This window comes from Nannobrachium achirus (assembly GCF_963921795.1).
Source record: "Nannobrachium achirus genome assembly, chromosome: 16".
Lineage (NCBI taxonomy): Eukaryota > Metazoa > Chordata > Actinopteri > Myctophiformes > Myctophidae > Nannobrachium > Nannobrachium achirus.
The window spans coordinates 20,700,346-20,727,845 of record NC_137823.1 but is presented as its reverse complement, the minus strand read 5'-3'; the positions used below and the strand labels follow the sequence as shown (position 1 = coordinate 20,727,845).

The window sequence follows — 27,500 nt, the reverse complement described above, 5'->3', positions numbered from 1 at the left end:
GGGGTAACAATGCAGGCATTCTGACACGGTAACTCTATCACTGTACTCTACTGTATACTGACTCTCTCACTGTACACTGTACTGTACACCCAGCATCTCTTGGCATTAAGGGTGTCAATTTTTGATAGCAATTTTGATTTAGTTTTAGTCGTAGTGTTTTGAATACAATTTAATTTAGTCTTTGGTCCTGATGGTGTTGTAATGGCTGATATTACAGTTGGTTGCCGGCTGAAAATGGCTCACAACACATGGCGCTGCGATGCTTTATGAGCTTGTAGATCTGCTATTTTCACACCTGAGCACAAACAAACATAAAATGACTAGTCTTTTAGTTCTACTGGACCTCTTCTCCACTAGAACATTTTAGTCTAGTTGTTGGCAAAATTGTCCATATATATTTAGAGCTCTATTTTTGTCCATGCCTTACCCCTTATCCCTAAACCTCTTTGCCTTTATTTACTATTTTGAAAAGCGTTTCAAAATACGCCAAATAGACGATCTACATTGACATTGAGTGAGCTTGTTGTCAGCCATTTGAAATAGTTAAAAGTGTTTTTCAAAATAGTAAAAAATTGCAAAAGAGTTTAGGGATAAGGGGTAAGGCATGGACGAAAACAGAGTCCTTAGTCTCAGTTTTAGTCATCATAGCTTAGTTTTTATTTAGTTTGTCAGTGGAAAAAGGACGTCGACAAACATTTAGTCATAGTTTTTAGTCAACAAAGTTAACACTGCTTAGTTGGCATGATGGCATCACAACAGTCCCTTGTCTAATCTCCTCTCCTCTCGTTGTCATCTCTTTTCTCTCTCCCATCATCCCCTGCTTCCCTCTCCTTTTATCCTGCTCTCCTCACCTACCTCATGTGTCTGTCTTTGTGTTGCCAGCAGGCCAGCATACTGCATATCAGTGGTTCTCAAAGTGCGGCCCGGGGACCCCCGCAGGTTTCCAGAACTTTCACCTGAATAGGGACTCCTTGGGTTCATGTAAGAAAGTTTTTTATACGTATATTCTTTTGAATTCTTTTTCAAGCATGCCTGAAAAGAATGTGCTAGATGCTAGCCCAGTGGTTCTCAACCTGTGGGTCGGGACCCCCTGGGGGCTCCCCAAATTATTTTTGGGGGGTCGCCAGATGATTAACTTAATGTGCAAGTTCAACTTTGTTTTCTCCCTCAACAGTAATCAAACCAACATAACGTTTAAGTGTATAGAGGGTGTATTTCGAAAGTGACAATTTAAGGACGTTTTAATCTATCTATAAATGCGACAAATCTCTGTCTGCGTCCGTGCATGTCTGTATGTAATCCGCGTATCTCGAGAACCGTTCGTCCCACCGGCTTCCAACAACTTGGAATATTTTTGAAACATTCTTTAACGACATGACACGTTTATTAGTTAGGAGGACTGATGATTTATCAGGTTCGTGTTATTATTAGTCCAACCCGCATCGAGTGTCAGTGACAATAACAAGGTCCAAACCTCCGACTGGGAAGTTGCTCAACATGTTATGTAATAGAGGAGGAACCTGGCGTTGCTCTTGTCTGTGTTTTGCAATTGGAATTATTACAGTCAATGTATTGTCATTCCCCCCATAATAACTTAGAACCTATTTTATACTCTAAAATCTTTCATTTAAATTGTATTTTTCTTTTAATCTTTTTATTTTTTGGGGGGGAAATGGCAGATCCACAGTACAAGCTCACAATAAGTCGCATCGCCACAAAACATTTTTACATTTCTAGGGAGCAGTGGGAGATAGGCTTTATTGCACCAAATAAATGTTGTGATGTTTCGAGCAACACTGCTCTTCTTGTGTCTGAAGAAGAGCAGTGTTGCTCGAAACGTCACAACATTTATTTGGTGCAATAAGGCACATTTTCGCGGGTGAGCCCACAGTGTGCGAGTGTTTTTGTTTATTTTGTTTATTTTTCTAGGATCTACTCGTTCGCTCAGCACCTGCCCAACTAGGGTTGGACTTGGATGTGCATGTCATCTCCCCTTTTTTCATGCATTTCCTTCCTATATCATCGTTGTCGGGTGGAAACCTTGTATGTCCAAAACCTTCCCTTTTTTGTTATTCTAAAAACGATTTAAAATTGTGAAAATAGCTGTGTGAAAATAGCAGATCTACAAGCACACAACTGATGCGAGGCGTTGTGTGCTTGTAGAGCTATTTTCACTGGTATAGTGCGACAGTCTTGTGTGATGAAGCAGGGCTTTGCTTTACAAAAAAAATAAAGTTTGAAACTTGGAGATACGAGGTTTCTGCCCGACAGTGACGATATGCACTTGCTGCCTGTCAATCAATTAGGCCTGGGTGCTCTTGGTGCCCAAATAATAAACCAATAATCCAATTATCTAAGAAATGAATTCAACAAATAATGCCAAATAATACTTAATACTAAATAACACTAATCTAATAAAAACAAAAGCAGTGCAACGGCTTCTACACAAAATATTGCAAGAGGCTGCTCTGAAATGTCATGGATGAGGAACTGGCATTGTTGCGTTGGCCGTGTGCTGTGTCAGCTACTGATGTCTCATGTGGAGAAATCTTTTTAGTCTACTGTTTAATTAGTGTGAGACGCTGGCCGACGCCCCACCCTCTGTGTGAACACGCCTAGTGGTTCAGAGATTTCGGAAACCACTTTCTCCTATTGGCCCAGAGCCCTGCATTGTGTTGTCGGGGCATGTTGGTCAAAGCCACACAGAAAAAAAAAGTTTTAAGACTCTCACACATGCACAGGTGCACGCTCACACATGCACACTGCACAGGTGCACACACACACACACACACACACACACACACACACACACACACACACACACACACACACACACACACACACACACACACACACACACACACACACACACATACGCACATGCACATAGTTTTAATAGTTTGTTGTAACAGAATGGAATGCAGAAGTGACACTTTTCACTTTTTAAATCCGTCACACAAACGGAACAGGTCAGGACCCAATCTTGGCTTGTGGAATTGTGTGTGTATACTGTATGGCAACATTGGAATGCAAAGTACATGAGTCAAGAAAAAACAAAACAAATCTACATTCTAAAAGGTTGCCATATGCTAGTTTTGAAACAAAAACTTGACTCCAATTAATAGTACTAAATATTTTCCATTTGAGTACATACCTGCATAATGTATGTATGTACTCTGTATGTACTATAAATGTTTTGTTTTTAATGTAACAGTCTATTTATAACATAATGCAATCAGTTTTATCAGTGACCTATGGAGTGGTGCATATCAGATGATGAGATAAGATACAGTATATACATTTATAGACTTGTTTAATAGTTGATACGGCATTGACGCAGATTATTTTATGTAATTAATAATAGTTTTATTGTAGGCCAGAGTACGCCAGAGTGATACAGTACAGCACAGCTGTCTTGTTGAGAAAGGACTTCGTTGTAAAGTAAATGCCAGTCTGGCACTGGCATGTCTCATTGATTGACTGATTGAAGACTTTATTAGAGGTTCGCATAGGAGAGGGTACAGTTTCATGACAGTCCAGTTCACTGGTACAAGGTCAACTACTGTAAAAGGATACATTCCACAAGAAAGTGTTTGGCTTGTTTAAATTGGGGTCCCATTTACAACTCATACAACATTAAATGACAAATAGAACCCAGTACTTATGCAGAAAATATCATCATAAGACTGTCGGAAAACCAAATAAAAAATGAATGGTATTTACTGTAGAAAGGTCAGGGGGAGGATAGGCTTTCTATTTTACCAGTTGTCCTTTTTTACCAGCTGTCTTGTTGTGAAAGAACCTCATTGTGAAGTAGTGTGGCATGTCCACCAAATTCATGCAGTTTTAACATAACTGTTATGTGTTATGGGTTTCAAGTTTCAATTCATTTGTAAAATGTGTGGACTTTACTCACTCTATCAAAGTCAGTATGCAGCGGTGTAAAGTAACTAAGTAGCCTACATTTACAAGTACTGCACTTAAATACAATTTTGTACTTATACTCCACTACATTTATTTGACAACTTTAGTTACTAGTTACTTTGCAGATTATAAATTACTAGAAGCTGGGCCGCCCTTCGGGCGGCCCAGCGTCTAGTCGGCGACCTGGCCAACTCGGGAACGATGTAAATAGGGAATGAATGCCCCGCCCTTTAATGCAAATCCCATTATACTGTTGTCATAGGACCCGTTTTGACCATCTGTGTCCATTTATGCCCATATATGGAGATATCTGTATCTGTCTGTCGGCGTCCATTTTATGTCCATATATGGAGATCACTGCAGATATAGTTCTGGGTCCATTTTATGCCCATATATGGAGATCTCTGTATCTGTCTGTCTGTGTCCCTTTTATCCCCATTATGGAGATCTCTGTATCTGTCTGTGCCTCCGACTGTGTTGCAGACAAATGTGCTGGTTCCCCTTTTAATGCAAACCCCATTATACCTGTTGTCATAGGACCCGTTTTGACCATCTGTTTGCCTGTGTCCATTTATGCCCATATATGGAGTATCTGTCTGTGCCTCCGACTGTGTTGCAGACACAGTGCCGTTTCCCCCTTTAACCCATTCAGGCCGGGTACACATTTTAGTGTATGGGAGGGGCTTACAGTACATGTACAGTATGTAGCAACATATTTGTTTTTGTAGGCTAATTTCTGATTTGGGCCTAACTATAGGTTAGGCCTAAATGGGTTAATGCAAACCCCATTATACCTGTTGTCATAGGACCCGTTTTGACCATCTGTTTGCCTGTGTCCATTTATGCCCATATATGGAGATATCTGTATCTGTCTGTCTGCGTCCACTTTATGCCCATAATGCAAACCCCATTATACCTGTTGTCATAGGACCCGTTTTGACCATCTGTTTGCCTGTGTCCATTTATGCCCATATATGGAGTATCTGTCTGTGCCTCCGACTGTGTTGCAGACACAGTGCCGTTTCCCCCTTTAATGCAAACCCCATTATACCTGTTGTCATAGGACCCGTTTTGACCATCTGTTTGCCTGTGTCCATTTATGCCCATATATGGAGATATCTGTATCTGTCTGTCTGCGTCCACTTTATGCCCATATATGGAGATCTTTGACCATCTGTTTGCCTGTGTCCATTTATGTCCATATATGGAGATATATGTATCTGTCTGTCTGCATCCATTTTATGTCAGACATCAGAATCCGAACCTTTCGTGCTGGTTCCAGAAAATCGTGTATCGGGTCGGGTCGAGGCCGAGCACTGCACTATGCGTCCATTTTTTGTTGACTCATGTGGCGTACGTGATGTCAGAGCCTTTTATGAAGTGATGTCACAATGAGTCAGCGCTTGCGCTGATTTCCTCCGGAAAAGCCTGATGTCAACAATCAGCCCGCATAAGGAGATTCTGAACGTTTCGCACCGGTTCGGGAAAACCGTGCGTCGGGTCGGGTCGAGGCCCGGCACTGCACTCCGTGCCGCGGCGGGGAACGCGCGTGCCGAATCTGAAGCCGGTGGGACGAACGGTTCTCGAGATACGCGGATTACAGACACACACGCAGAGACTTCTCGCATTTATAGATAGATATACGGAGATATCTGTCTATATATGCCCATATACTGTATGGAGATCTCTGTATCTGCCCATATGCCCATATATGGAGTTCTCAGTCTTATGCCCATATACGGAGATATCTGTCGGGTCGAGGCAAGATGCCCATATATGGAGTTCTCAGATGCCCATATATGGAGATCTCTGTATCAGTCTGTGTCCCTTTTATGCCTATATACGGAGATATCTGTCTATATATGCCCATATACTGTATGGAGATCTCTGTATCTGCCCATATGCCCATATATGGAGTTCTCAGTCTTATGCCCATATACGGAGATATCTGTCGGGTCGAGGCAAGGCCCGGCACTGCAGTGATGTCACAATGAGTCAGCGCTTGCGCCCGGCACTGCAGTGATGTCACAATGACCGATTTTGCGCCGATTTCCTCCGGAACAGCCTGATGTCAACAATCAGCCCCGCATAAGGAGATTCCGAACGTTTCGCGCCGGTTAGGGAAAACCGCGCGTCGGGTCGGGTCGAGGCCCGGCACTGCACTCCGTGCCGCGGCGGGGAGCGCGCGTGCCGAATCTGAAGCCGGTGGGACGAACGGTTCTCGAGATACGCGGATTACAAACACACACGCAGAGACTTCTCGCATTTATAGATAGATAATATTACAAAACATACATTAACCACTTTAGCCCTATTTTATAGCAGAACTACAAGCTCACACGGTTTATCTGAGCTTGTAGTTGCTATTGTCTTTTTTTTACTACTTTAATTTTGGTACATAAGTATATTTTGATACTAATACTTTCCTACTTTTATTAAAGTCCGTTTTTGAATTCTGGACTTTTAGTATTTCTACATTGCAGTATTGATACTTTCACTTAAGTAAAACATTTGAGTACTTTTTCCACCACTGTCAGAATGGCCCTCTGGAAATACAGTAAATGCTGCCCAGCCCTGCTACAACATGGACTGGCACCAACATATTATATTTCTGAAATCCTTTGCCCTCTATTCCACCTCCTATGTCCTCTTAACTGTACAGTAGGTCCTCTGAACAGCTACTCCTCTCTGTCCCTCAATCCCAGTTGACAAAAGAACCCGACGCCTAATTTAGTTGTACAACACAGGCTCGTGCGCTGAAAATAGCAGACCCACAAGCTCACAAAGCGTCACAGATGCAACACATTGTGAGCTTGTAAATCAGCTATTTTTGGCACGTGCCCGACACCATCGTACGACTAATTGTAAATCGGGCTGACCGTGCCTTCCTCTAATGCTGCTCCAAGGTTGTGGATACGTTTTACCACTTTGGTCTATTTAACTGCCCGATTCTATTTATTAGACGTATTTATGGCCCGACTAGAATGGGTCAAACTAGTGATGTTAAAAGAGAAATCTTTTAAAATCATACGGGAAAGCATTTGTGGCATTTTAGATTTCAGCTATATATAAATGGCACATTGGTCGGCTATTAAAAAATGGCAGATCTACAAGCTCATAGTGCGTCACTTCGTGCCGCACTATGTGCTTGTAGATCTGCTATTTTTCGAAAAATCTTGAAGATTTGTGCGAATTTGTTTTTAACTCAACTTTGAGGGTTCTTGACATGAAAACTGTTAGGATTTTAGAAGACCTTTAGTAGTGGGTTAAAACTCAATCTGTAATTCTTTCAACTTCAAGAACAGGTTTAGAAAGACAAGAGCTAAAAATCATAATTACATATTGTGATAATTGTTTATAAAGCGCAGCACTCGTGTAGGGGACTCTTAACGCTGTTTCACAAATCATTTAGTTTTACCGAAGTCATGTTTTAGTCATCTGAAATGTTTTAGTGTTATTCTAGTTCATGTCGACTAAATATACAATTTTAGTCGACTAAATCTACAGTTGATTTTGTCGACAAAAATGTATTGTGGCAGGCCTCATTGGCATCGTAATGGCTGATTTTACACTGCTGAAAATAGTCGATCTACAAGCTCACAACGGGTCGCAGTGCGACACATTGAGAGCTTTTAGATCTGCTATCGCAACCAAACATGTCAAGACATGTCTTTTAGTTCTACGGGATCTCTTCTCCACTAGTCCCTCCTTAACCTTTTAGTCTAGTTTTTATTTGTCAAAATTGACAATATATTCATTTAGTCATAGTTTAGTTTCATCAGTGAAAAAACATAGTCAACGGACATTTTTCGTCATAGTTTTCGTCACGAAATCAACACTACTTTGAGCCTAACAAAAATATGTGCTTCAGATCATTTTCTTTTTGCTCTAATCCCTGAATACAGTACAGTGAGTGTTGGGTGAGGGAGGGAGGGAGGGCTCACAGCAACAACAAATCACTATTTCTGGGTCACAGCTGAAAGAGTTTGTTCACTCCCTACTTAGGCGCGAATAAACACACATGACATGTGCACACACGTGCATGGAAGCAAGCAGCTGTCTGGGGGAAGGTAGTGTGAAGGTGTTTTATCTTAAAGAGATGGCAGTAGTACTCTAGCAGCAACTTCAGAATTGGAACGGTTGACGTGATACGAGGACCTTCTAACAAGTAGAGCCTGACAATTGGAGGAGTACAGCATTATTCTGACTTTGGTCAACAAGGACCTATGCTTCTAACAAGCAGAGCCTGACAATTAGAGGAGTACAGTACCATTATTCTGACTTTGTTTGACCAGATCAGGATCAGCAGGTAATGCGCCCAATGCCGGCTGGAATAGCAGTTCATTTCATGTGTATTTTGTAGTTGTATTTTATGTTTTCTTGTTCGTTTTCGCTTGATTTTATGTGTCTTTCTCAGGGTTAGTCCATGTTTTGTTTAGTCTAGTTCAGTGGTTTTCAACCAGTGGTCCGGGGACCACCAGTGGTCCTCGAGGGGGGGTCCAGGTGCTCCCCAGCTAAATGATGGAGAGTTGGTAACCAAAGGGACACTTATAGATCTTCGTGTAAAATGAAACCCTTACGGGTCCATTTGGATTCATTTTACAACCTCAAGAGTTAAATTATTGTCACACATCTGCATTACTTAATTTATAAGATGTCTACACAATTAGAGACTGTAGAAGAGTTGTTGTTTTGATCAACATTTGCCTGTTATCTCTCCTATGGTACCACATCAATACAGCATGGAATTGTGGACAAAACCGTATCAAACGATAACAAAATATTCTAGGTTTTGGGTCTGAGAGGCTAAATGGTGGTCCGTGGCTCAAATGCCCAATAAATAATGGACCTTAATATCGTCACTGTCGGACAGAAACCTCGTATCTCCAAGTTTCAAGTTTGTACGTTTTTTTCACCAAGCAAAGCCCTGCTTCATCATACAAGGCTGTCACACAAAAGTAGTGAAAACAGCCGAGCTACAAGCACACAACGCCTCGCACCCGCGAGGCGTTGTGTGCTTGTAGATCTGCTATATTCACTAGTTTAGTTCATTTTTGAAATGATAAATACAAAACGAACGGTCACAAGGACACAAGGTTTCCACCCGACAACGATGATATGAAAAAGGTTGAAAACCACTGGTGGAGTTAGTTATCCATTGTTTGTATTGATCTGTTTGTCCATTGCTGAGCGAGCACCAGGATGCTGAGGAAGCTGCAGGGCTGAAAGCTTACATCTAGCTAGTTAAATACTTTGTTGTACAAAGGTGTTGCTCATTGAAGACCACAGCCTTTCTCTCTTCTCGAGTTCTTTTCACTTGAAAATCTGTTAATTCAGTCAGATAACTCAGTGGTTCTCAACCTGTGGGTCGGGACCCCCAGGGGGGTCCCCAGATGATTAACTTAAGTGTTTTCTCACTCAACAGTGAGTAAACACACAATAAGTTTAAGTTTATAGAGGGTGTCTGCACATTTCTAAAGTGACAATTTAAGGAATTTTTAATACCTCTAAAATGACAAATTTAACATTGGCCAAATGGTCCAATATTAGAGGCAGAAATTGTGAAAATAGACGAACTAATGCAAGGCGTTGTGAGCATGTAGATCAGCTATTTTCACAATAGAACCGTGTTATACAAATTGTAATGCCTCAACTCTTAGTGCTTGTCAGGGTGGGGGGTCCCCAGTTAAAATATGATTATTTTGGGGGTCACGGCCTGAAAAGGTTGAGGACCACTGAGATAACTCATGAATGACCTGCTCATCCCAAGGAATAGGTCCTTGAGGGGGTTCCAGGTGGTCCCCAGCTAAATCTAATATAGCGTCACAATCATTTTAACCACTCAAACCTCTATTTGATTTTGAATACTTTGGCTATTCAAAAACGGCAGATCTACAAGCTCATAGCGCTTGTACTGTAGATCTGCTGGTTTTTGATATTTTTGCCAAAATCTGTGTTTTTACAAGATCATTCGACACCTATGATGCATTATAGTTTCCATATTCTTAGAACTTTAGCCAAAAATACCAGATCTACAAGCTCACAAGCCTCGCACTGCGAGGCTCTGTGAGCGTGAACATTTTTCCGAGTCTTAGGGCGGACACTCCAACCACAAGGTGTACCAAATTTGTAATCATATATATTCGATTGCGGTGCATCTTGGGAATGGGCTTATTGTGTCTAAAAAAAATACATATTTAGCCACTTACCCCCAGCCTGGGGGCATGCATGCAAATCAAAATCGTTAAAATCAAGTAAATGAAAACATTTTAACACTCATCTTTTCTTTTCTCTAATGACTATCTAAAATATGAACCCTTGTTTAAAAAAAACAAAGTTGTCCTTTAAGCTAATCACCTGGGGACCCCCCTGTGGGACCCGAGTGACCCCTCAGTCTGGGAACCACTGCTAGGGAAAGTAGAACCCCCACTAGTGGTGGTGGGTGGGTGGCAGTGTTGTTTTTTACAGCAAATTTTGATTTAGTTTTAGTCATCGTCTTTTGAATAAAATGTAATTTAGTTTTCGTCATAATTTAGTCATCTGAAAAGTATTAGTTTTAGTCTAATTTTAGTCGACCAAATATCATAAGATTTTAGGCGACTAAATCTACAGTTGATTTAGTCTACTATAATGTATTTTGGCAGGCCTTGATGGCATCGTAATGACTGATTTTACACTTGGTTGTGTGCTGAAAATAGCAGATCTACAAGCTCACAACGCGTCGCGCTGCGACGCGTTGAGAGCTTGTAGATCGGCTATTTTCATCACGCAACACCTGAGAGCAACCAAACAGCTGCGACGCGTTGTGAGCTTGTAGATCTGCTATTTTCATCACGCAACACCTGAGAGCAACCAAGCATAAAATGACTCTCTTCTCCACTAGTCGCTCCCTAACGTTTTAGTCTATTTTGTTGACAAAATTGTCAATATATTTAGTCTTAGTTTTAGTCATCACAGCTTAATTTTTATTTCGTGAAAAAAACGCAGTCGACAAATATTTTTCGTCATAGTTTTAGTCGACAAAATCAACACTGGTGGGTGGGTGGGAAATGGAGAAAAGGGAACGCAACAAAACCGTCGGTGACGCTGAGAGACAGGCACACCAGTGAATGAATGGGGTGAACTTAAATAGAGCGCCAAACTGGTCAGCTGTTGCTTGACGCGTCGGTGCCAGCTGCTGTGACACGTCACATACAGTGGCGTCAGTTCAGCAAAAGCTAAGGTGTGGCAACATGACTGGCACAAGTACATTTTATTTCTTTTCCCTGTAGCCAAGTTATGGCAGCTGCCATACCTTGCCAACATACCCAATTGATGCCTCTGGTCACATAATAATAAATGCATCACATACTGTAGAGCTGCATGCAATGGTGGAAAGTAACCAAGTACATTTACTTAAGTACACATTTTAGATATTTGTGCTTTACTGGAGTGTTTTCCAGTGCTTTTACTTCTACTCCACTACATCTCGGATTCAAATATTGTACTTTTACTCCACTGCAATTATTTGAAAACTTTAGTTACTTTGCAGATATGAATGATTATAGGCTATTATAAAACTTACATTAGCCCACTTTAGCCCTGTTTTATACCTAGGCTATTTGAAAATAGCAGATCTACAAGCTCACATGCGACGCATTGTGAGCTTGTAGATCTACTATTTTTTTTAACATTTTGTACTTTTACTTTTGGTGCTTTAAGTATATTTTGACGCCAATACTTTTTTTTAACTTTTACTCAAGCACATTTTCAATTCTGGACTTTTACTTGAAAGGGTGCCCTCAGACCAAAATACCTATGAGAGTGGAATCCGCGTTCCGCCAATGCATTTCAATGAGAAGGGAGCGTTTTTTGCAGAAATCCTCTGCTGGCATGAAACCGCTTCACTGTCATTGAAATGCATTGGCGGAACGCAGATTTTTATATTGCAGTATTGATACTTTTACTTGAGTAAAACATTTAAGTACGTCTCCCACCACTGGCTGCATGTGTATGTAAATCTTTCCTCCTCCTCTCTCTCTCGCTCTCTCTCTCACACACACACCATGTTGCACCATGTTTACCGATTAAGATATTTGACTCCAGACCTTTTCTCCTTGCCATTGTGTGCATGTAACATGTCTTTCTCCACCTCCAGGCCTATTGTATTATAGCAAGTTAATACATTATTGATGATGAAATCTTAGCCATCTTTATCTTGTTTTCTCACTCAACCCTTCCGTCTCTCTCTCTCCCTCTGCGTCTCTCTGTCTCTGTGTGTGTCTCTCTCTCTGTGTCTCTGTCTCTGTGTCTATGTCTCTGTGTATAATAATAATGATGATGAACTAGAAATACTGTTCCTACGAAACAGTGTGGGCTCGCATGGAACACCATGTATGAGCACAAACATCTACCCTTTGGCTGCTCCTCATTGGCTAAAGGCCCTGCTTTTTTGGGGAGGAGAATAACCTTGGTGTATAAAGTGTTGGTATAACATAGTGATATAACATACTGGTCTCAAGCCCACATGTTGTACTGTATTTATATCAGGTTGCACTTGTTGGTGTGACAGTACAAAATTATCTTTGTACTGTTGGTAATTCTTTAGGAGAATAAACTTGACTTGTGGATGTGGTATAACATACTGGTCTCGCCTTTCAGCGAGTCCACAATAATACATATATAAAAACAAATAATGGAGACAAGATAGGTAATAAAAACATGATTTAATGTAATATCTCTCTCTCTCTCTCTACAGTCTGTCATGGCAGGAGACATGGTGTTAGTGATGCGAGGTCTGGCCAAGGTGAGCCAGGCGCTCATGGAGACGCAGGCCAACGCCCTGCGCAGCGGGACAGGTACGGTGCACTTTAAAACCACACTATATGGAGGGTATGCGCGTGCATAAAGTGAGTGGCAAAGTGAGTTTAACGTTGTTTAATACAATCATATAGGACTTTTCTGTTTGGATATATGGGCTGTCAAGGCCAGAAAAGTATTTTTTTTGCCACTCAGTAGGCGTTCCCGGCTCCTGCACTACTTCCGGGTATGATGATGATGATGTCACACGCATACCCTCTATTACAGCACTCCCCTCAATGAGACGGGTAGAAAATGTGAAATGACTTCCAGTTAGAAGGGGCGTTGTGAGCTTGTAGATCGGCTATTTTCAGCAAAGAGGTTTGGTGTAGAGGGGAAAAAGAGCAGACTAAGTACAGAGTGAAAGGTCAAGTTTATTAAGTATGGAATATGGATGGTTCAAGTAGTTAAATATCTGAAAAACACAAATTGACATGAATCCAAAATACACTGATGATTGTGCTGTCAAACAATGAAACTATATGGAATCTACGAAGAGGATGTGGGGGTCCCTGCTTCCTCTCTCTCTCAATTTAGGGGTCCTTGGCCCTTGCAGTAAAGTGTGCTGTCCTCTCTGTCACAGGGCTCCCAGCGATCGGTGCAGTGGCTGAACAACTCCAAATGACTGCTGAGCAAGGCATCGGCGCTGCTATGATGACGATACAGGTGTGTGTGTGTGTGTGTGTGTGTGTGTGTGTGTGTGTGTGTGTGTGTGTGTGTGTGTGTGTGTGTGTGTGTGTGTGTGTGTGTGTGTGTGTGTGTGTGTGTGTGTGTGTGTGTGTGTGTGTGTGTGTGTGTGTGTGTGTGTGTGTGTGTGTGTGTGTGTGTATGAGAGAATTTCAGAATTAAGGACATTTAACCACATAAGCCCTAGGGGTGTCACACGAAAATTGAGAAAATGGCAGCATTTTGTTGAGCTTTCGTAATTTCAGAAAATATTTTTTGGAAATAAACATTGACCTATAATTACATGACGAAAGTAAAGAAACCAAGTTAAATGTGGTTAAAAAACTAAAACAAAAAAACAAAAACAAAAAAAACATGGAAATACAGGAAATGTATTTAATATTCAGAGAGTACTGTGCAGTGGTGGTGGTCAAGTTTATGTATGTGATATCATAGTCAGAAATACATACAAGGTAGTTCTGCCAAGAGGCACTATTCAGGGATCACAGTTATACTGTACTCAGCTGAACAAGCTGAACCATAACAAGATAAGCTTTACAAAAACCTTATGCCTAAACTTCTTTGCCTTTTTTTTTTTACTATTTTGAAAAACATTTTTAAATACTTCAAATGCTGATCTACATCTGCACGTTGTGAGCTTGCAGATCAGCTATTTTAAATATTTAAAAATGTTTTTCAAAATAGTAAAAAAAGGCAAAGAAGTTTAGGCATAAGGCATGGATCAAAATAGAGCCCCTAGACTCTTAACAAGCTATCCCGTATCATGATGTATCATAAGAACTAGATATCAATATAATACTATAATCACTATAATCTTACAGTACTATGACAACTTGCTGAAGAGTGTGTGTGTTCGTTTTACCAGGGGCTTACTGGTCAGCAGCAGCAGCAAACGTCGTCTGAATTCGACGACTTCGGCGACTTCCCTGAGGTGGACCCGGCGTTGATGGCTGAGTTCCGGGAGGCTGACGAGATGATGATGAGGGGCGAGGAGGAGGCGGCGGGGGAGCACACGGCGATGGGGGGAACCGGGAAGCAGTCGTTGTTCGAGGGCTACAAAGACCCCAGCTCACAGTTCACTGGACAGACCAGGTCCTTCCACCAGGACCCCAGGTAATAGGCCTGTCACAATTATTACATATTCGTCTAATTGCAATTATTTGACATAATTATCATAATAGTTTCCATGTTGAAAAAGGTTAATGTATTTTCAAACATTTAAAAAAATACTGGAAATAGCAGATCTACAAGCTCACAACTCACTCAACGCGTCGCATGACAATGCTATGCCCTACAGGCCACTTATTGATTGATTGAATACTTTGCAAAAAAAAAGCACAGGAAAGTACAGTTCAATACAGTCCAAACCCAAGAAAGCCCTGTGGGTTGTTTCCTTTGTTAATCTGGGATTCCTTCAGATGAAAAAAAAATAATAATAATTTTTGAGAACCATTGGTTTGAACAACATTTAGTAAACAAGCCCAAATACCGGTAAGCAACTATTTGGGGACTGAGAAATGAAAAGAAAGCCAGATCAAATTAAAGTCTTTAAGGTGCACGGCTCGACGATGACAAGAAAATGAGGAAATAGCCAGAACACAATGAATGTCCTTTTCAGGTGGTTTATTCACCTCTGACAGACAGAAAGAACGGCCCGTGTTTCAACCAACAGGTCTTCCTCAGTGTTTTGACAAGATGACAGGAAGTGAGGTATAAATAGTGTGTGTTGCAATCAAGCACAATTGAATTCAGGTGCTAACTGTCGTCACCTTTGAAAGCTTTGACAGGGTGTTGCTGAGGAAGACCTGTTGGTTGAAGTGTGTCTTGTTGTTTCTGTCCGTGAGATGTGAATAAATCATGTGAAGGACAACTATCTTTGGGAACCTGCAGGCTATGTCTGTATCCGTTGATTCTCAGTAGACCCGGCCTCGATCCCAGACTAGAATAAAACAGTGGGTGTCAAACATTTTCATGTCAAGGACCCCCAAATCGATAGATATGTGGCCCACATACCCCAAAATGTATTAAGCCAGCTTCTGGGTGGTCCCTGGAACAACATATTTTGAGATGGGGGGTCGGTGACCAAATACATGTAATTTTAGGGGTCCTTGACATGAAAAGGTTGGAGCATTTGTGGAACAGGGGCCAGTTGCACCACCAGAACGTAAGTTCTGCCCTAAGTTAGGGAGTAAAGTCCTTACTAGAGGCTTAGTAACTACTAGTTAGTTTGTAACTAAGTGAGTTACTAACAGGTGTTGCACCACGACTTCTTAAGGCATAACGTAACTAGTAATGCGTAGACTGTTCCTAAAGTAATGTATAGTCGCATAAAATGACGTCATAGCTCCCGAATCCAATGAAAGCGAACTGTTTCTAGTAAGGAAATAAAGCTTGTATCGTCTTTTGTCAACAGAGACCTCCGTCTCTCCACTGGCATGTGCAGTACAGTACACAAGTCACTGATATGCGCGCACAGGGCGAGCGCATCCCTGCGCAGCGCACTGCCCTGCAAACGGATTGTATCCCCCGTTGTGAAGTAACGCACGCAGAGCAACGCATATTTGGAGACACAGGGGAAGAGAGCGCACCGTTCAATTCGCTGTTGTGCTGTATGCAGTGGTTGAAAAGTACTCCAATGAATTAAAAATGTATCAATCCTGCAATATAGAAATACTCTATTAATAGCAGACACATTGTGAGCTTGTAGATCGGCTATTTTCAAATGGCCGAAATATACATAGGGCTTAATGTATGTTTTAAACAGATGGGTCGTTTCATTGTTGAATTAATTAAATAGCCGATATAATGCTGTCTGCCACGTTAGTAGCGAAGTTGCTCTACTCCCATAGAGATAGGTTACTTAGTAAAGACTTAGTGCTGCCCAAGGGGTGGTGTAAATATTTAGTTGTTACTTAGAGATACGTATGAACTAATTTGTGTGGTGCAACACCTGACATCAAACATATAATTTTCCGAATGTCTGTCTGAGTGAGTGTCTGTCTGTCTGTCTGTCACAGCGTTTCTCCTCAGTGGCGGGAGCAATTGATCTGAAATCGCATCACCATTAGCATATGAACACACCTGACATAACTGTGAAGCCCGTTTGTCACTTTCACAAATCATATGCTGTATATTAGCATTTTTATGGTGTATCTACTATCTATTCTGCATCTAGCATGAGGCATATCTATTCTGCATCTAGCATGAGGCAACATGTTTAACCAGCTCTTGGTTGTCTGGCCCTATTACAGATGTTGTCCAAAAATCATGCAGATCGGTACACTGTACACAGTATCTCTATAGCCATTAAACGAAACGGGTATTTCTTACATTGATGCTCCTACATATTATCATGCAAGCACCAGTTAAAGTTACTTTCCATCCCTCATATACTGTGTGCACAGTGCACATCCCATAATCCACACACTGCACATCATTTCGGAGCTCATATCTTTGAACGGGTAAGGGCTAGTTTTAGTAATGCGTAAGTCTTGACTTAGAAGCCATTTACGTTACAACTAGGCTACGTTATAACTTAGTAACAGCTGGTGCAACCCCGCTCAGGTTTCTGAAAAACGTATGTTTCTACATCAGTGGTGTGCAAACCATTTCCTAGCAAGGACCCCCAAAATGACATGTACCGTTGTTTCCTGTTGAGATTGGCAGATTTCACCCAGGTTTTTTCATCTCACTCACGTCACTTTGTCTGCTGACCTCACTCAGCAACGAAATAAAAATAAAATAAACAAAAATAAAAATAAAACAATTCACAGGAGGCAAGCAGTGATCACCCCATGGTGTGCACTGCAATGTAGTTTCAAATGCACTGCTTTTTTTAGAGTAAAAAAGAAAAAAGACCCATGAGACATGTGTGATCTGGGCAGGTTGCCCCAGGAAATGTGCCAATCTCAACAGGAAACAACGGTATTTGGCCACGGACCCCCATCTCAAAATATTTAGTTCCAGGGACCCCACGGGATCAAAATTTCAGTTAACAAATGTACGCTTTAACTCATCCAGTGCCAAAACCGAAAAAGTTCGGTTTTTTAAAACGTATTAAGAAATGCCAAAACCGAATAAATTCGGTTTTTGAAAAAAAAAAATATATATATATATATATATTTTTTTTGAAATTTAAAAAAAAAAAAAAATTTTTGGGACCCCATCAAATCTAGTGAACATGATTTCAATCGCGATTTTGCATGTTCCACCCCCATACAACCCCATCTAACATACAGGGCAGCCATGTTTGTTTACATAACATGTAAAACATAATGGCGATTATCTCAAGAATGCCTGAACGGATTTCCAATCGGATTTTTTTGTTTGAAAGCTGTGAACAAACTGCACAAATCCACTCCAATGCAACCCAGGATTGCATTGGATTTTTTAGAGCTCATTCTTCTCTGTTTTTTTCCCATGCATGAGGTGTGCAAGGTTTAATCATGGCTAAGTTGACGAAAATAAGGCTTCTAAAATGCTTGGTAGCCAATAGCTAACTTCAAGCTAACTTCATCCTCTTCCTGTACATGCACAAAGGAAAGTGTTCAGGCAAGTCATGGCTGCAGGGCTTCTGCATATACCAGCATATCTCTATGGGATTTTCTATGGCACCTGGGGCACCCTCTAGTGGTGAACGGGTGGCACTAAAAGAGTTAAAAATACATACATTCAAAGATTTGCACGAATCTTCCCGACTTTTCAAAAATAGCAGATCTACAAGCTCGCAGCGCGGCACTCGGTGCCGCGCTGTGAGCTTGTATATCTGCTATTTTTCAATAGCTAAAGTATAAAATAACTCCAGGTCTATGGATTAATGGGGTTAACGAACTCTCTTGTTCCGTTCTATTCCTCTCTCGGCAGGCGTTTCCTCGGCCACCCGAGTGTCTTCCACCACGATCTGAGCAGGCACGTGGTGGGGCAGCCCTGCTACTGGGACGCGGCCAGGCAGCTGGGCGGGGCCTCGCGGGGCTACCATCAGGACCCCACGGTGGGGGGGCTCACCGCCGCCGACCTGGAGAAGGCCAGGCAGGGCAAGAGGGAGGCCAGCAAACCTCACAAACAGATGGTATGGTTCTCTCACTCGCTGTGTATGCACACACACACACACACACACACACACACACACACACACACACACACACACACACACACTAGGGCTGTCAAAATTGCCCCCAAAAATAAATAATTTTTTTTTAAAATTTTTTATATATTTTTGTGGGGCTTATCCACCTGTTTCCGCGGGAATTTACTGTAGAATTGTTTGGGACACATCCGGTGAGATTGCAGAGAACAGCTGACATACGAGCTTGTAGATCACACTCGGCTCGGCTGCGACGCCCGGAACTGCCGCCCACCTTCTGTGCAATGTATGATGGGACGCTTGAAACTTGTGGATATTCTGTTTTTGATAGGATAGTTAGACAGGAAATGGGGAGAGAAAGATAAGGAGTGACATGCAGCATAGGCCGTCAGGATCGGGACTCGAACCCACGGCACACTGCCAGTCTACATTGGAGCCTAGGAACCTAAAATAATCTATTTTTAATATGACATATTGTATTCTATTGAACTTAATTTAAAAGACCACAGACATCTCTCTCTCTCTCCATGGTTGGTGCTGAGAAACATGCTCTCTCGCCCGAATCAAAGGAATGATTCATACTTAAATCTTATTTTATAGCCTCATTATAAGCTTATGTAATATCAATTATCCCCCCCCCTCACACACACACAAAGGGCCTTTGTTCACACTACTATGTTCATAGAAAAGTATTTTAAATATATCTTATTCTATATCGCCTCTTTTTATAAGGTTATGTAATATCAATTACCCTCCCCCCCACACACAAAGCGCCATTGTTTGCACCGCTGTACACGTTCATAGAAAGGTTATTTTAATAAATATGTCCCTGTCTTCTCTGTAGTTAAGCGAGAGAGCCAGGGAGAGGAAAGTACCCGTCACGCGACTCGGAAGGCTGGTCAACTTTGGAGGTAAATGACGTGTCTGTCTGTCTTTCTGTCTGTCTGTCTGTCTGTCGGATCATACTACGGTCTCACACAAAAGCATCGCAAGTAGCAGATCTACAAGCTCGAAACGCGTCGCTACGTGCCGCGTTTCGCACTTGTAGATCTGCTACTTTGTCACGTTTTTGAATTTTGAAATCCTGAAAAGTGTTTTGGACATGTGAGGTTTTCCACCCGACAGAGACGAAGGAAGGGTACTATTATTTTTTGCAAAAACACACATTTCACTCTGCTTGCGTCCGGGGCCTGGAAACGACAACAATAGTGCCGTATATCATGGTATGTGGGGGCTAATTTTAGGTTATTTTGTTTTTGTTTTGAGTTGTTGCTCTGAGGTTGTCTATGCTTGGCTGTAGTGGTGGATTAAGGACTGGAATCCCATAGAATTCCTGCACCCTGTACTTTTTCTTCAGATGTGGAAAACCACTCTGAGAGATACAGTATGCATTTGCAAAAAAAAAAAAAGAAACAGCACCACTTCATTGCTTTTGCCGTAAGCTCTGGGAATTCTGCCTGAGAACTCATCCATAACTTCCACAAGGATGTGTTTTATTACTTGCCTCATGACACGACCACGTGCTCTTTTATGGTGGTTTACTCGTTTTGAAGGAGGATAGGGAGTCGCACGTTTTGATGGACGTCGGTAGGGCATTCCACATTTTGGTAGAATTCATTCATCCCCAAATAACATGTCTGCGGCCGTCCCAACTTTAACCGTGTAATCCTCAGGTCATTTCTGACCCTGCGTTAACGCCTAAGCCGGGGTCAGAACCGTCTGACCTGCTGGTGGTTGTTATTATGTTGTTACAGGCTTGTACCGAGGCCTGTCGGCTCTGTCCACTGGACCAGTGGTTCTCAACCTTTTCAGACCGCGACCCCCAAAATAATCATATTTTAACTGGGTACCCCCCCACCCTGACGAGCACTAAGAGTCGAGGCATTACATTTTGTACAACACAGTTCTATTGTGAAAATAGCAGATCTACAGTACATGCTCAAAACGCATTGTGAGCATGTACTGTAGATCAGCGGCGTAGCCACGGGTGGGCCTGACTAGGCCTAGGGCCACCCCTTTTGTTTTTGTGCCCACCCAAAAATAAGGAAAACATTCGCGGAGCGGTGCGGCGCGGCCATGTGCGGCCATCTAGGAAGCAAAGAAAGACACCACAGTTTGAATTGATCATAGTTTAGTCAGTTAGGAAGCGATCTTTAAAATTGATACGTCTCCATGTTGCTTGGGAAGTCCACTTCCATGACAAATGACTGTATTATGTCCTTGTAAATATTTAATGTTCGCTATTTTAAAATAGCCGATGTACGAGCTCACATCTGTGCCCTGCCCACCCACATTGTACCAGGCCTAGCCAGTTGGTAAATCCTGGCTACGCCGCTGCTGTAGATCTGCTATTTTCACAATTTTTGCCTCTAATATTTGACAGTTTGTCCAATGATTAATTTGTCATTTTAGAAGTATTAAAAAGTCCTTAAATTATCACTTTAGAAATGTGCAAATGCCCCCTATACACTTAAACTTTATGTTGGTTTGTTTACTGTTGAGGGAGAAAACAATGTTTCACATTAACACCTTGACGTCCGAAATAGAATGGTGGTTGGTAGATTAGCCGTGACATTTCTATTATTGTATTGTGATCTGAGACATAATATTATGTTTATAAACATGACCCCGCAGCCCCTCCATCTTGAACAGCGCCGCTGTTTTTTCTTTTTTTTTTTTCCCCAGGCCAGTAACTCACCATGATTTTCTCGATTTCCGTTGGGATAGAATGGGGGTTTTGGCCGATCGTCGATGTCCCCGTGCGTTTCGCGTGCGCGATCCTTTCACGTAAATGTCCCCGCAAATAGTCCATGTGTGACTGAAGAACAGAACTGAAAAGTTTCGCTAGCATAGCCCCAAGCATGGCTGCTGTAGGAGCTCGAGTGTGCAGACAGCAAACGGATGGCTGGGAGTAGCCTTGGAGAAGGAGAGGCGCTGACGTCACCTCTGCTTCATGCACGGTCTGCATGAGCTATCAGTGCACGAGTGGTGACTAGGGAAGGTTAGACGATCGCCGATTTTCGGATCAAAAGCTTTTATTCCGGTTTTAAAGACAAAGTCCGGGAATGTACGACGTGGCTGAGAGTCCCTGGGGGGATGTGCGATATAGTACGGTTTTAACATTAAGGGGCTCCCCGTGGCTTAGAAGGTGTTAAGTTAATCATCTGGGGACCCCCGAAAATAATGTGGGGACCCCCCTGGGGGTCCAGACCCACAGGTTGAGAACCACTGCTGTAGACCAGTAATAAACCATCATTCTCAAGAAAGGTTTTGTTAGTGTTGTTGTTGTTGTCCAGTGGACAGAGCTTACATGCCTCGGTACAAGCCTGTAACAACATAATAACATAACGACCAGGGCAGACGGTTCTGACCCTGGCTTAGGTGTTAACACAGGGTCAGAAATGACCTGAGGAATGGGATTACACGGTTAAAGTTGGGACGGCTGCAGACATATTATGTCCTCCCAGACCTAGAGGACGAGCCTTGGGTGTTACTGTTATACTGTATTTACAGATCGCTCGTTGTTCCTCCAAAAACTGTACATTGTTACATACAAGTGTTTAAAAACTGTATTTCTGGAAACATGTCTAACACCTCATCTCTCCGGCAGTCTCATCAACGTGAGGAAAAGGAAATCATTTTAAAAACTTTGATTAGAAAGAACTGCTTCACACTGCACGTCAAACTTGTGTATTTTTGTTGAACTGCTATTTTTTAACATTTTCAAAAAAATCTTGAAAGTTGGAGAACCGCTGCTTTAGAAGGCATTTGTAGGATCAACCTCGCGTCTTAATGGGTTTAAACAAGGAGAGACGCCGACAGAGAGAGATGAACAGAGATGCCAGACAAGGAGAGAGACGTAGAAGCAGGTAGCAGTGAGCTTTGGGCTGAGTTCTAATCCCTGCTGTGGGGCTTGTGCTGTTCACAGATTACCCACAGTAGGCTAATCTCCTGTTTGACCCCAATGGCTCCCCTCGCAACCTGTGTGTGTGTATAGTGTGTCTGTGTACTTTAAGAATAGCAGGTGTTACCCTGGGACAATCTCTCACACATTCCGACATGATTTGCTAACAGCGTCGACTCGTGCATTGGCGCTGATGTCGGCCTCAGGCATTTCCAGTCCATATAGATATATGCCCATATTAGGCTCATATCTGTGGGCCCAAAAAGAAACGCAACATCTTTATGCTCCTGAAGATATTTGCACCGTGCAAAAACACTCAACGTTTTGACCAAAAAAAATGTGTTCTTCGCCGGGCATTGTGCGCCTGCCACGTTCAGACCCCGGGGGGTCATATAGTTTCATTGTTTGACAGCACAATCATCAGTGTATGTTGGATTCATGTCAATTTGTGTTTTCAGATATTTAACCATGTGAACCGTCAATTCTTAATAAACTTGACTTTTTCCCCAATACACCAAAGCACTAAATATCTACAAGCTCACAATGCCTCGCACTGCGAGGCGTTGTGAGCTTGTAGATCTTCTATTTTTGGCTAAATTAGACACTAGGGTTCAAGTGGTTAATATATATAAACGTTATTACAGGCTCAGGGCCCACAGGGTAGAAAACAATACATTTACATTACAAACATAATAAAAAATAAAAACATTTACCCAGCCCCACCAGAGTCAAGAGGCACTCATTTCTCAATATAAAGAAATAACCCCCTGTTGAAGACACTACATGTTTGTTGTGGCTAAGGACAGGCAAGGGATGGCGGTGTGGAGGGGGGGGGGGGGGGTTGATGACTGCTCACTCTACCCTTCAGTGTCGGGTGACACAGTTACAAAGTGTTTGTTTCCGTGTCCAAAGACAGTAAAGTAATCCAATACCGTTCAAAACAAGTTCCTCTCGAGGGATTAAAGCCATGAATACTTAAATACGGTGTCATCATCACCAATCCAGAGCTGAGCTTATTGTCACACATTGTGAATGTTGCATTCAAAGACAACCACATGTCTCCAATTGATTCTGATTGATCGCATGAAAACAAGCAAATGTACATTCCAGCTTGTTGCAGATCGTACTGTAGCAGTGCACTCTACTCTTGTGAGTGTGTGTGTGTGTGTGTGTGTGTGTGTGTCTCACACACACACACACACACACACACACACACACACACACACACACACACACACACACACACACACACACACACATGCACGGTATACAGTGTATATATATAGATATAGACACAGTATATAGTATATATAGCTTTCTCCTTCTGTTCCATGCAGCCATAAACACCTGGTCATAGTGTTTGATTGACAGCAGACACCTGCGCTGAGTCAGACCACAAAATGCAAGTCAGAGAGTCCAGGGAACACGCTGGCGTGTGATTGGCTGGGGGATTGGCAGCCCCCAGCCAATCCCCCGTCATGTTGAGATCAGGTTATTTACGGCGTCATCTGTCTGAACTCTCTCTCTCTCTCTCTCTCTCTCTCTCTCTCTGTCTCTCTCTCTCTGTCTCTCTCTCTCTGTTTCAATGTTTTGCGTTCACTTAGTATAAACCCTTTGCGACAAGTAGCAGGACTGGAGTAAACAACAGTACAGGATACACAATGATTTGTAGTCCTTAAGGTGGTTGTAGTCCATTAGACGTCCTTCTCCTGTAACAACAGGAGAAATTCAATTCAAAGGAGCTTTATTATTGGCATGAGAAAATATTGTTTCCAAAGCAAGTGTCAAAAATAAAATAAAAACTGTTGACAATGGGGAACATACTGTATATACAGTTGGAGGGGGTTCTGTAAACAGAGCTATGTCACATTGTGTCGTTAGATACATGTCATATATAATTTACAGCGTATAAAGCTTTTTGACACAAATAACTGCAATCTTTTGCAGATGCTTTGGAACAAATAGCAGCATTTCTTTTCAAAATCAAAACTATTTAATTAGTATCCAAAAAAGCGCCTGATTTAAAATGCATTTAAAGGTAGCAGCTCTGTTTACATGTGCAGTAAGTAGGTCTAGATGACACTCAATGGTTTGCAGTCCTTAGGGTGGTTGTGTTCCATTGCTAGCCTTCTTTTGTGGCAACAGTTCAGAAATCTTGCTGCTGTGTTCTCACATTGTTGTATTTCTCCCAGTAGGTATGGGAGTTTTTTGTAGTTGGTCATGTTTTCAAACTCACTTTGGGTGTGTGTCTCTCTTTCTCACGCACACGCAGCCTGCTTTGATGCTTTAGGCAGGCGCAATGTATGCGTTGTGTCCATTTACAAGTGAGAGATTAGAGTAAATAACATTAACCATAGTCAACAAAGACCAAAGGGTAAATGGTCAAGTGGAAAGAAAATAATGTAGTTGCTTCAAAGAAACCAGGATCCAGGCTAAACAAAAAACCTAGCATCTGTCTAAACAACACGCTGTCTTAAGCAGTGGTTCTCAGCCTTTTTATCTCTCAACCGCTTAAAATATATTGTCCAAGCCCAAGTCACACGACCCCACTTCTTCACAACTCATCGATCAAACTGCATACACGGCACGCACTGAAGAAACACGCACGTGCAGTCGTGCACACATACAGACAGCTGCGATATATGAAATGGCAAAACTAGCTATATTCTTTACTATATTTAGGGCTTTACTATACAGTAGGTACCTTTTTCTTAAAGCGTCCGTTTGATAGCAGTAATATGACAACTTAGTGGTTTTAATGACATGGTTGGACATGATGTTATTGGTGTTCTTGCCTTGATGTTGCTCATGGCAACACAGAGATCATCCTTCACTCTAATTAGAAGTGATCTGTAGTTGTATTTGTAAACAGTCAGTCATAGGATTCAAATGAACCCAATAAGACTGGGAACGCATTACTTTAACCATTATTTAATGCTTTAACTATAAAAAAAAAATAGCAGATATACTGTACAAGCTCACAGCACGCTGCAAGCTTGTAGATCTGCTATTTTTGAAAAATCGTGAACATTTGTGCAAGTATTTCAATATTTTTACCCAATTCTATAAATCTCTCTTTTTTTAATTTATTTTTTAATTTTTAACCTTTTCATGTCAAGGACCCCCAAAATGATATGTATTTGGCCATAGACCCCCCATCTCAAAATATTTAGTTCCAGGGACCCCCCAGAAGCAAAATTTGAGTTACAAAATGTTTGCTTTAAAAATACATATATTCAAAGATTTGCACACATTTGCACGACTTTTAAAAAATAGCAGATCTACAAGCTTGCAGCGCGGCACTCGGTGCCGCGCTGCAAGCTTGTATATCTGCTATTTTTCAATAGCTAAAGTATAAACTAATTAGAGCTTATAGATGCTGCTTTCGACGCTTTCGTGTGACGCCGTAGTATGATCAAGTAGGACATTAAAATATGGAGCTGAGAGGTTTCTGCCCGACAACAACAATAGCCAGTGAAGATAAGGCCAGTCAGTTGGTCTGGTGAATGTGCGTCTTAACCTGTCTGGTGCCAACCCAGAGTTTCCCTTGTTTGTATTGGTACCCCCCCTCTGAATTCAGGTGGTATCCCCTGAACCTTTCATTGAAAAATTCAATTTTTCAATGAAAAATTGCATGTTTAACCCCCATACCAACCCCATCTTTCAAACATGGCATCCATGTTTGTTTACATTTGAAGAAAACATAATGGCTGCTATCTCATGAACGGATTTCCAAGCGGATGTTTTTGTTTGAAAGCTGTGAACAGCGTGCACACACGTGGTGCACGATTAGGCATGCGCGTGCATGATCCATGCACTATGAATTACATGGAAGTCTATGGAGACCATGGCAACTTGGACCTTCAAAGAGATTTAATTGATAGCAACATAAGTGTTAATGGCCTGGCCATGTTTGCTCAGCAGAATCTCAGGACTCATTTGATGCTGGTAATTACGCCTACACCTAGGTGCCTCGCCGTCCTTACTCGTTTTGCATTCCTGGCTTGTGGTCGAGGTCAACAATACTTGTGTGAGGATGTCAGGTCAAGGTGTGGTGCTTGGATCTCGTCGTTCCACATCTCTGACTGGCTACAGCAGAGTAAACAAACGTTTCCTTACTTAGATGAACTGTTGACTGTTGCCACCGCACAAAAGTTTCTTAAACTTTGTCAGGGCGAGTCAAGTTGAGTTTGTGGGGCAAAAGGGAGGAGTCTCGTCTCAAGCAAAAACAAAACCAACTAGAAGTAGTGCTCTTCCGAGCACAGGTCTCCACCAGGCCACACAAATCGGCCTGTTATAGCGCCACCATGAGGCTGATTTAAAAAATGTGGGGCAGAGGTTCTGAATTAGCATCCAGGGAGTGTGTGTGCTCAGTTTGGCAGCGATCGGGCCAACGGCGCCGGAGATTAGCTGGTAACAACCAGGCCACACAAATTGGCCTGTTATAGCGCCACCATGAGGCTGATTTGAAAAATGTGGGGCAGAGGTTCTAGATTGGCATCCAGGGAGTGTGTGTGCTCAGTTTGGCAGCGATCGGGCCAACGGTGACTGAGATTAGCTGCTCACAAACTGCGAGGACGCACGGACGCACACACGCACGGACGGACGGACGGACGGACGGACGGACGGAGGGGAAAACATACTCTCCCTCAGCCTTCGGCTGGTGGAGACAACAATCTGCAAAGTCTAGCATCTAACAAAGCGTAATTTACCTATCAGCTACAGTCGTTCTCCCTGTGATAGTTAGTTGTTGACCAGCTCCGAAATACAACACGCAGTTTCTCTAACTCTGTCTACTTCATCAGGTCATTGTTGACACTTCAGAATAGATGCTGGCTGAGTTACCATTACGCAATTTAGTGTTATATAAGACGGAGAGGGGGCTGGGGGCGCAGGCGCACGCACAAATGCACCCACACACACACACACACACACACACACACACACACACACACACACACACACACACACACACACACACACACTTTTATAGTGTATGCACCACTCTACATGCACCAACATGTCACTCCCAGAGTCCCAGCATACCTGTGCAGGGCATATTTG

The 27,500-nt window shown here is 42.2% G+C and overlaps 1 protein-coding gene across 2 annotated transcripts in view; it reads left to right on the top strand.

Moving 5' to 3' along the window:
• coq8aa (coenzyme Q8A-a) overlaps positions 1-27,500 on the top strand; it is a 61,077-nt gene that overhangs the window by 9,364 nt on the left and 24,213 nt on the right. The window contains exons 2-7 of one of the 2 annotated variants that reach the window (XM_080744419.1): positions 886-981; positions 12,662-12,761; positions 13,346-13,428; positions 14,315-14,562; positions 18,313-18,517; positions 19,377-19,443. In XM_080744419.1, the coding sequence (XP_080600545.1) occupies positions 12,668-12,761; positions 13,346-13,428; positions 14,315-14,562; positions 18,313-18,517; positions 19,377-19,443 (697 nt within the window). In that variant the 5' untranslated portion in view covers positions 886-981; positions 12,662-12,667. The remainder of the gene's footprint in view (positions 1-885; positions 982-12,661; positions 12,762-13,345; positions 13,429-14,314; positions 14,563-18,312; positions 18,518-19,376; positions 19,444-27,500) is intronic. The other variant, XM_080744418.1, reaches the window with a different exon arrangement.